Raw genomic sequence first — 9,979 nt, 5'->3', positions numbered from 1 at the left:
GTCTGACTGTCTGTCTGACTGTCTGACTGACTGTCTGACTGTCTGTCTGACTGTCTGTCTGCCATATCAATTCAAATCAAGCTGGCCTCGTTGAGGTATATTAATCTGAGTAGTCAAAAACTACAGTACTAAGTAAATAGGAAGCAATGCAAAAACATGTTTTGTTGCAGAAACACTGAACAAACAATTTTTAAAAAAAATGTTAATGATGTCTCAAGCTAATAAATACCTTCTTAGGGTTAGGGTTACACCTGTGATGGGCATGACTAATCTCTAATGAAAGAAAAAAAACTACAGACAAGACAATGCGACTAATTATAGGACAGGTAACGTACTAAACGCTCAGTTTGAGATGCCCCAGATAGTTGTGTTGTAACAAATAACGTCCCCAGCTCCTCGAGTAGTGGTAATAATAAACCTCCTGTCCCATGTGGGCATCTGATAAGAGAGTCTGTTTCTAAAAAGAAAATAACGAATGTCGAATGTAACTTTGTCTTATCATTTCATTGTGTCTGGTGGTAGCAAAGCGCGTGTCCGTACGTTAGTAACGTTACATACTATAAATAAATAAAAAAAAATTGTTAGAGTTTTTGTTTTGTTTTTTAGCCAAGCGGAAGCTGCAAGATTTTCTTAAAAAAAACAAACAAAACAAAAAAACACACTGTGCCAATTCATATAATTAAAGAATTAGTTCAATACAAAGAGAAGAAGAAAAACATGTGAAACAAACCTGTATGCCTTCCCTCTCCGGTTGTGTGGTAGTGTAATGCTTAGCGCTCAGTTGAAATCATTCTTTAAAGTTGCGGCTACTTACGAGGCGGTCGGCGGATACTTCAAGTCACCGCCGAGAATAACTACCGACGGTAACCGACAACAACAGCCTTTACAAAGACCGACGGGGAGCTCTAGAAAGCAAACTCACAAGGGCTTCCCATTTCTAGCTCCTAGGTATTTAGCCAGTTAGCCTGCTAGCTGCTGAAATAAACAGTTGGGATGTCGAGTCTTAACTCTTCATTTACCGGATCTTTCCGACTGGACGACGCGGTCCTCTTCACAAAGGACAACCGCGTCCGTGCTGTGCATTAACGTCCATATCTGCCCGCTTATCAGAGGTCCCTTTGTGGTCACGGAATTGCCTCTTTTCTTCTTCTCCCATGAAGCGGTTCACTCCTCTCCAACACCACAATGGGTTCTGTATCGACTCTTTTCAACACCAGCCTCTTTAACCTTTACGACACCCGCTGTCTGTTTACGGCAGTGGTTGCTAAGCGAGTATTCTAATATTGTCTTGTCTGGAACACCGCCCCCCAGTGCAAAGTGCCTCCGTCAGCCTAAAATTTACTTTTGATGGACGATACCATAACATAATCTGTAAAATAAACGTCATCTGAGATTACCATGCAGTGCAACTTCATGTGATGGAAAGAATGGGAAACGGAATCGCTAATGGAGGTCTAAACATGTTATTAGGCTATATGGTGTACAAAATGTTAAATGTACTGAATCCTGGTTATGACGAGACCACCCTGCAAAAATAAAGTGATTAAGACAAAGGGGATGCAAAGATAACTGTTCATGAATATGTAATTAGGTTGTGGGCCCACAAAAGCAGCCCCTGGTTTTCTTTATCAGATAACGTAATCAGTTGGAAAGTTAGACTTGTCAATACACCATGTAATAGGACCTGTGGGCCTTTTTCAACCGTGTTAAATTCAGTTTTAATTTCACATCCTCGGGGACACATAGGCGACAGGCATTTAAAGGTGTTTACGTCTTTATCGTTTTTGTATTACAATCAAAGTAGCCTACATTAAAGATCACAATAAGTCATTACAACCAAAAGACTATTCAATTAATTAATTGCTAATTAATTTAGGCTCATCATGACTGATTCGAAGGGACAGAGATTGGAGATGACTGTCCCAGCCTCTCGCAGTAGGCTCCTACCTGGTCCACGTGCATTAGTTTGCATGCACTGCCATCTGCTGGAAAATTAGAGGCTGACACCCAAACTGTGATGCATTTAAGTGCATTGGGAAATACTACACTTCTTTTAAAGCAAAGTAAATATGTAGCGACATAAGTCCGTGTCAGTAGTTGCTTTTACGTGGCTAACAGGCTACAATTTGTCTTTCTAAAACCATGATTAGACCATGGTTAGACCCTGTCCAGTTATTATTTCCAGTTATTAGGCCATTTTGTAACTTAGACTACGTTTCATTGCTCTTGGATTTTATTTGCAGCACGCTGTATACACATTTGTTGCATTGCACTGGGGGCAAAATTGCTTTGTATCTCATTGCTTATGTCAAATAAAATGGTCACCAAATATCTCAATTATGCCCCACGCGTAAAAGAGAAAAAAGAGATGTCCCATCAACTGTAAAGGTAGCATGGGTTCACGAGCTGTTGCTGATGCGGATGTGCGGATGTTGCTGCTGATTGGAACCGTAGTACAACAGTTTCCGAAAAGTTTGACTTCGGCTTTGAAGATGTCGGGCAAACAGGACAAGAGTGCAAAATTGGGACTCGCAGTAATTGGCTTAACACTTGTAACCATTCTCACTGTGTGGAAGTTAAAACGGTTTAAATACAGACTTATAAATGAAACTGGCGGTGCTATGTTTTATGGTAAGTAGACTTCGCAAATGCCAAGAGTGTAACGTTAGATTACGGAAGCCGTTTATCAACACTTCCTGAACTCAACAGTCATTAGTGTAAGGATATATAATAATGTTGCTCAAATAAAGCCAATTTTGGTCACAATTTGTCGAATTCGTATATTTGACTCATGCAATATTTTAAAAGTTTGCAGCCATTTTTTTTATTTCTATGGTTTCATCAGTATAGCAACATGTAATATCAATTGTTTTCCTATGTGTGGCAGGATACATTTGCAACCTTATTGTCTGCTTCTTGTCTTTTAGCTTTGTTTGGGACTGTTATAATAAGTTATGTTGTAGTTTTTTGGGACTGTTATAATAAGTTATGTTGTTGTTTGGGTTACTGTATTAGCTGCATAATGATCTATTTACTTCTTGAACATATTTGTCAATTTTTTGACCGTTTTCACTCCAGCAGCTTTGTCTTTCTTTACTCTTCTGAAGGCATGCTTGTGGGTTTAACAGTGAGGTGCTTGTCATCTGACCGGGGACGTCATGTGGACGATATGGAAACTGTGTGCATTTGTAGTGGTCTTAACAGCACTCCTCACACCTTGATGGTCAACATCACATCACACTTTCACTGTTTTAGACATGTTGGGAAAGTCAACCAACGATGCCCATCGATCTCAACCCCTCATACGGTAACTATGTCAATTGGATTTGACCTGCATTTCAAATACATGTTACAAAGGTGAATTATTAGCATTGATAGTGGCTGCATGTTGTGACACAACATAGCCTGTAATGGGAAGTTATACAACCTGAATATCATAATTGCGGTGTGCAAACAATGCCCCGTACAGGATGCTTTTTCCCCCAAATGGTAGTTAGCTCAGTAGTTTTTTTTAATTCTATATATATTTCATTAGTCACACCTATATTTTGTCCCTTGTGTATGCTGGGTGTTTACAACAAAAGTCTCCTCTAATGGTGAATGGGGCTTAGTTATTGGTTTTCCTCAAATTTACTTGCATGGTCTGTTTGTTGTTAGGGAAGCAAGAGACTGGTGCTACAGAGAGAAAAGGCCAACAGGAGCTATTTAACCAATTTGAAGGATTTATTAAGGAACAGGTTGGGGAGATTACATTTTTGGTGTGGTGCAGACAAAGAAATTAGACAGCTAAACCCAGAAACCAATACACAGACTCTAGTAGAGTAGATAAAACAGAAAAGGTCTGATACATGAACACAAAAAGGCTTTTCTATATACTTACTTTTTTTTTTTAAAAGTATGTTCTTGCACAACTGCAAACATAAACTGTAAATACAATTAGGAAAAAGAAATGTATTTTTTTTTTAAATGTGGGTTCTATTCAAGACATTGTGTCTTTGAATGCATAATTTCCATTATGAGATACTCTTAAAGTAATATTGGTGATGCTCTGCACTGCAGGTAAGATGTGAGATTGAGTTATGTAATTCCAACAGGCACTGAAGCTTTTTCCTCTTAGATAGAGATAGCCATCACAACCTGTCACACAGCACACTAATGGATGTAATGGATGGAAATATCTCCCATCTGTTGTAAAGTGAGAGGAACTGTGATACTGCAAACAAAAATTCCAAATCACAAAATGCTGTGTGTACTGTATATCAACGAGTTTTGTTAATGCAGTAGAGATGCACTGCTGCTTGTGATTTGATGCTGAAAGTTTAATTAGCAAGTTTATCATTCTCACATAAAAAGTCTCAGAAGTGAATTTAGTAATGAAATAGCAGACAAACAATGTATAAAGCTTCCAGTTGTAGTTCCAATGAGACAACCTGTAGACGAAGTGGGAAACGTTCTCTAGTGTTTGAGTGATTGGGAGGGCCTGCTGTCAATATGGGTTATTACCCAGTGTGTTTTGTTGAATGGTCTCAATGTTTTATTTCATGTAAATGCTAGTTTACTAGAGGAGTAACGTAGTATTTGAAGTAATGCATGAAGTGTGCATTTAGTTTTCATGCTTATTGTGTTTCCATAACAATGTTAGTGAGTACATCTACTGACCATAATAGTGGAGTGTGATGTGTAAGATGACAAAGCAGAGGTTAAGTCATGTGTTATGGTTGTAAAAAACAGTGGCTGTACATCTCGCCAAGTGCAAACCAGTGTAGTAAGCATTATAAATTGTTGGGAAGGGTCATGCTTTCTTCCCAGTCATTTTGGAGGGTCATAGAAAAATCTACTGCCGGTGAAGGGAGGGTCAAGTCGATTTTGACTAAAGATCCCAATCCTCCGGCAGCCCCTTTTGCTAAAAAAAACAAACCTGTCTTAAAGTAGAAGAGCCTAAGCCTTGACATTGGCCCTTTGCTATTACTATTACTGGTGTCTGGCTTGCTTTCATATTTCTAGCAGTGCCATCAGAGAGATTTGTCATATCAAAGTAACCGACCAATGATCCAGGGATTCAACCACACGATGGTGAACAAGCATGAGAAAATGTGGAATGAGCATATTTGAAAATGTATTTCTTAATCTCAGAGTGATATTTCAACCCGAGAGAAAGGGGGGGAAAAGCGAACCTTGCAAATCATCCAGGCCAAGTGTAACTCTTTGCTAATGGCTTGGACTCTTTGGCCCCTTTGAATGCTTGGGTCTCATTAGCAATCCAGCAGAGGCTACCACAAAGGCCATTACATCGGTTGGACCATTCTGTGTAGCGTTCATGCCATTAAGCCTGATACATATGGGGACCCTAGCAGGGGGAGATAAGAATTGCATTGCATTACTGAGTCCATTATGTGCCACTGGGGAGTAAAGCATTAAAGTTTGTGGTCTGATTAAATTTAGTGCTGCTAAGCTCAAGAGGCAATTAGTGTATACAACACACCTCCATCCTCAACTCTGTGGTGCAGGTGGCCCTCAGAATAAAACCACTAGCATATGCATAATTTATTGATTACAGTGTCTGTATTAGTCTCTGCTATACCATTTTGTATTTGTCATGTGCAGCCTGCACTAATGAAAAAATACATGTATATTGTGCTGCGTGGGTAGTTACAGCCGCAAAAAAAAGGAATTTATATTGAGCCGGGTGATAGTAGCAGAAAGATAACAGCAATGTGTAGCTCTGGCAACCATTTTGAGTGTAAATTACTGAGAAAGCAGGGTGGCTCCTCCAACTCTACAGGGATCTTTCCAGCATCGGAAATGCTAATTAAAAAACATGGAATCTTCCATATATCTATAAATATGTAAATGTTCACCAAAATGCAATGTGTCCTGGAAGTAGGACATTTGCAGAGGCAGACCTATTTTCATTTGTCCAAATATTCATGCTATTTAGGTTGCTTAAACCATTTGTCTGTTTTAAAAAAAAAGAAGAAGCAAAATCTCAAAAGGGCTGGAACCACTGCCGTAGTACAGCAAGCATGATCACCACATCCCTGAAATTTAATTAAATTAGAGTTTAATTTTGAGCAATGTAATGACACCTGGTGGGATGTAGGAATTGGGGAAAAAGTAAAATTATTTTGATCTGAATTGAAAATGACTGCTGTTTGATCCTCCGAATGTACCCACAATAGACTTAAAAAAAAGATTAAAGGATGGAGGACATGAAAGGCTACGTTTCTCAGCAGCTTGTATTGCATCATGTTGACTGGAATGAGAAACAGACAAAAACGTGCACGGTATGTTAAGAAAATAACCTTTCTGTTTGTGCTAAAGGTAATGTAGGCTGATCTGCAGCTTGAATTTAGTTCGATGTAAATCCATCTATTGTCTCAACACGTGCAACTATACTAATAGTACTTGTTTATTCCCATCCTAATGAATGTGGGGAGCCTTTTATGGTGAACGCTGACACAACCAGTTAGACTTCCCACTTTGTGTTATGCTTTACAAATGTTTTGAATTAGGCGTGCTTTTATCAGCTGAGGTCTGAGTCAGGGCACTTGGACAGAATGTTAATGCGGTACACAGTCATTTTATTATAAGCCATCAAGGTGATATACAGTGACCAGTGACCTTAATGAAGGTTCAGAGTTTGAGAGAAGAAATTGAAGCATTTCCCAACCGCATGTTAACACTCATCACTTGTGTTTTTTAAGTTACAAAGTGATGATCTTTGTATCTAGACAGTTGGAGCCTACTATTTGGCAGCTAACTTTTCACAGCGGTACTTATAATGCTTCCAAATTTAAGTGTCACTCTTTTTCTTATTAAATATGCAATAGTTTTTTTTGTGTGTGTTTTCTTTTAGAAAGAGAGGACGAATAAGGTTGTCATGGTACCTGGAGACTATTGTGACATTAGGATTTAAAAAGTAAAAAGAACTGCTGTCTGGCTGCCAAAACAGAGCCGCTGAAGTGAACGATGTGTGTGTAATATCTGTCCGTCAGTCAGTCACAGTCAGTAAACGGAGTCCTCTCGCTCCCTACGGAGCCCTGTCAGTCACCAACACAACAGCTGTGTCTTTTACAGGAGACCTTTGATCCCGAGGTCCTTTTCAATCTGTTTCTGCCACCCATCATCTTCCATGGAGCTTACACCCTTAATCAGGTGAGACTGCTGTCCTGAAATGCCTCGATGTAGAGGAAAAATACATTATCAAAGGACTGTTCCTTTTGAACGGATGCTCCATTGGTTTAAAAAAGCAATGCCACATATTGTATGCTGCTATTTGTTACATGGAATCCAAGTCAGTGTTTCTAATTGGTGTTCATTTTGATTTCTGTTCTAGAAACGATTCATTGAGAACCTTGGATCCGTTCTGACCTTTGCATTTTTGGGAACCATAATCAGCTGTCTGACCATAGGGTAAGCATTTTGTTTGGTTCATGCACACAATGGAACCCATCAAAAATACAATAACACAAACAAAGTTAAGGTGCACAGAAGCAAGAGAATAGCTGAGGTACTGGATATCAGATAATGTTCTGAAAACGAGGGCTTTTCACATAGTTCCACTTTGCATAATCTAAGACAATTTACTGATAATGGCATAAACCTTTTTGGTTTGGTCCTATTTATTTATGAAATGCAACATATGAGACTTTGTCAGAACAATAGTCCTGGATTTATTTCCAATGCTGTCCCTACACAGTTCTTCAACCAGATAACCAACCTGATCAGGATGGACACAGACATTCAGTGTCTGACATTTAAGAAATATTATAAGCTAGAAACTAAAAATCTAAAAAATGTAATCACATGACAATCAATAAAATATGTTTTGTATGATTACACTTTAGAGTCACATTAAAGGTGCTCTAAGCGATGTTGCGCGTGTTTTAGGCTACAACATTTTGTTGTCACATACAGCAAACATTTCACTATCCGTAAGCTGCCTGTCCCCAGAACACACTGCAAAAAAACACGGTCTCTGCAGACAGCCCAGGGTCTACAAACGGCAACAAAAACTAACTGGGCCCACCTGCACCATGAAGCATACACAGTGTTCCAGCCAATAACCGACAAGAAGGATTTGTGGGTGTGGGGTGGTTAGTGTGCGGAAGCACAAAAGGGAAGAGGAGGAGGAAGGATGAGGAGGAGGGAGGGGCGAGCGGCGAGCAAGTCTCCTTTTCTTTGAAAATACTTCGACCGTCAACAAGAAGTAACGTAACCCAACATCGCTTAGAGCACCTTTAAACTGCTTTTCATATACACATACACATGTGTTCATGCTTTGATCATGATGATTTATAATTTATAATTTTAAATTAATATTCTGCTCATTTTCAGTCCAATGAAATCTGTATCTTTATTGTGCTATGTCCTAGTTCTGAGCTGCATAATATAGCAAGGCCCTTAAACTGAATGACATACAGTGCATGAAATGGAGCCATTATTAAGGTTATTAATTAATGGGGCTTTTTCAACAAACAGTTTGGTAGTGTACATTACCAGCACACTTAAAAGGATCAAATAATCAACACCTGCTTAGTATTAGTATGTAGTATGGAGTATGGAACTGGGTTGCTGTTCCGGCCTCACAAAGCTAGATGGCACTCTCAGACTTTAGAGGAAATGAAGCTCTTTGCAAGCCAGCTGATGCACTAATTTGTTGCACACAAAGACTGTGTGAAAACCTCCTCACTGTTGTTTTTCTGCTACAACTCCAGGATCCTCTGTGAGCAGAAAAAAATCTAACAGTCCTTGATTTTAAGAAAACATTTCAAAATATTAAATTATTATCACATTTTTTTTCTTTCCTGACGTTTTGGAGGTACAAGATTTTCACTAAAAACAATAAATGTTTTTTTCACCCACAGCAAAATACACTCAGGGGCCTTTTTATTAGGTACACCTGTACAATTTAATGCAATCCAATGGTTCTGCCATAGAGTCCACTTTCTCTCACTGACGCCTACAATGCTCAGGGTTTTGTCATTGTCATGGGGTGTTAATTTAACTATATGTTTTACCATTGAGGTCATAGGTGGTGATGGTGTTGTACTGGACTGGACTGCAATATATTTCTAATTTTTAATTTATATTTCTAAAGTTTCTAATATCCTGGCCGCCTTTATGTGTATAAATGGGAAGACATTTTTTTGAAACCCCTCTGCATTGTGTGCTTTGTAAAAATAGAAGTTATGGCAGGGCAGCTATTTTATTGGATTGCATTAGATTGTACAGGAAACCTAATAAAGTGGCCCCTGAGTTAGTTTATTTTTCCTGTATATAAAATAAATAACATGCAATGTCTATGTTTTCACATTCTCATACTCTTAAAGCTGATACTGTATTTGGTAGTTACCTGTGCATGTTGTGACATTATTTCCACAGTATAATTCTTAACGGATTCACAATGTTTGATATCCATGGGAAGAGTTCATGCCATCTAGATATTATAGACCATGGGCTTCTCCAACCTGCTGAAGCTTGTGTAAAAGATGTTTCCCTTACTTCTTCCAGACATTAGTTCTTGCAGGAACCAGAATGGATAGAAAAGCTGAGATATGAAAGGGGAGAGAGGGGGGGGGAAGACATGTAGAAAACCATCACAGGTCAGACTTGAAACTTGACTTTTTGCATCAAATAATAAACCTGCACATATGTGCGCCTGCTCTACCAACTGAGCTAACCCAGTCACCCTGAAACGCCCTTTTGACTTACTCTCCCTAATTCCTCTGGGAAGCAGGGTTAGACATGTTGGGTCACGTGCACATTCTTTGATGCCAAGGCAGCAGACCCAACCAATCATGTTGCTTGGTAGTGAGTTTGCTATATCCTATGGGAAATGAGTCACATGGAAGGAGGGTTTATAACTTTCAACTTTTTCTCTTTTTCTCTTTGTCTGTCTGTCTACCTTTTTTACTCTCTGTTACTGCCTCTGTATCGCTCGTGTGCATAAACACACACACACACACACACACACACA

The 9,979-nt window shown here is 39.1% G+C and overlaps 2 protein-coding genes across 3 annotated transcripts in view; one reads left to right on the top strand and one right to left on the bottom strand.

The window, feature by feature from the left end:
* The window catches only part of dipk2ab (divergent protein kinase domain 2Ab), a gene marked incomplete in the record, with an annotated part of 24,782 nt that extends 23,570 nt beyond the window's left edge, over positions 1-1,212 (bottom strand). Inside the window, 1 exon segment of the mRNA XM_032504060.1 lies at positions 731-1,212.
* A 1,210-nt stretch (positions 1,213-2,422) lies between these two features.
* LOC116672302 (sodium/hydrogen exchanger 9) overlaps positions 2,423-9,979 on the top strand; it is a 63,678-nt gene continuing 56,121 nt past the window's right edge. For both annotated transcript variants that reach the window (XM_032504055.1, XM_032504057.1), the window contains exons 1-4: positions 2,423-2,631; positions 3,108-3,307; positions 7,078-7,155; positions 7,337-7,413. In XM_032504055.1, coding sequence (XP_032359946.1) covers positions 2,430-2,631; positions 3,108-3,307; positions 7,078-7,155; positions 7,337-7,413 — 557 coding nt within the window. In that variant the 5' untranslated portion in view covers positions 2,423-2,429. The remainder of the gene's footprint in view (positions 2,632-3,107; positions 3,308-7,077; positions 7,156-7,336; positions 7,414-9,979) is intronic.

Source organism: Etheostoma spectabile, chromosome 22, assembly GCF_008692095.1.
Source record: "Etheostoma spectabile isolate EspeVRDwgs_2016 chromosome 22, UIUC_Espe_1.0, whole genome shotgun sequence".
Classification (NCBI taxonomy): domain Eukaryota; kingdom Metazoa; phylum Chordata; class Actinopteri; order Perciformes; family Percidae; genus Etheostoma; species Etheostoma spectabile.
The sequence above is the reverse complement of the archived record's forward strand: the minus strand, read 5'-3'. Positions and strand labels throughout refer to the sequence as shown.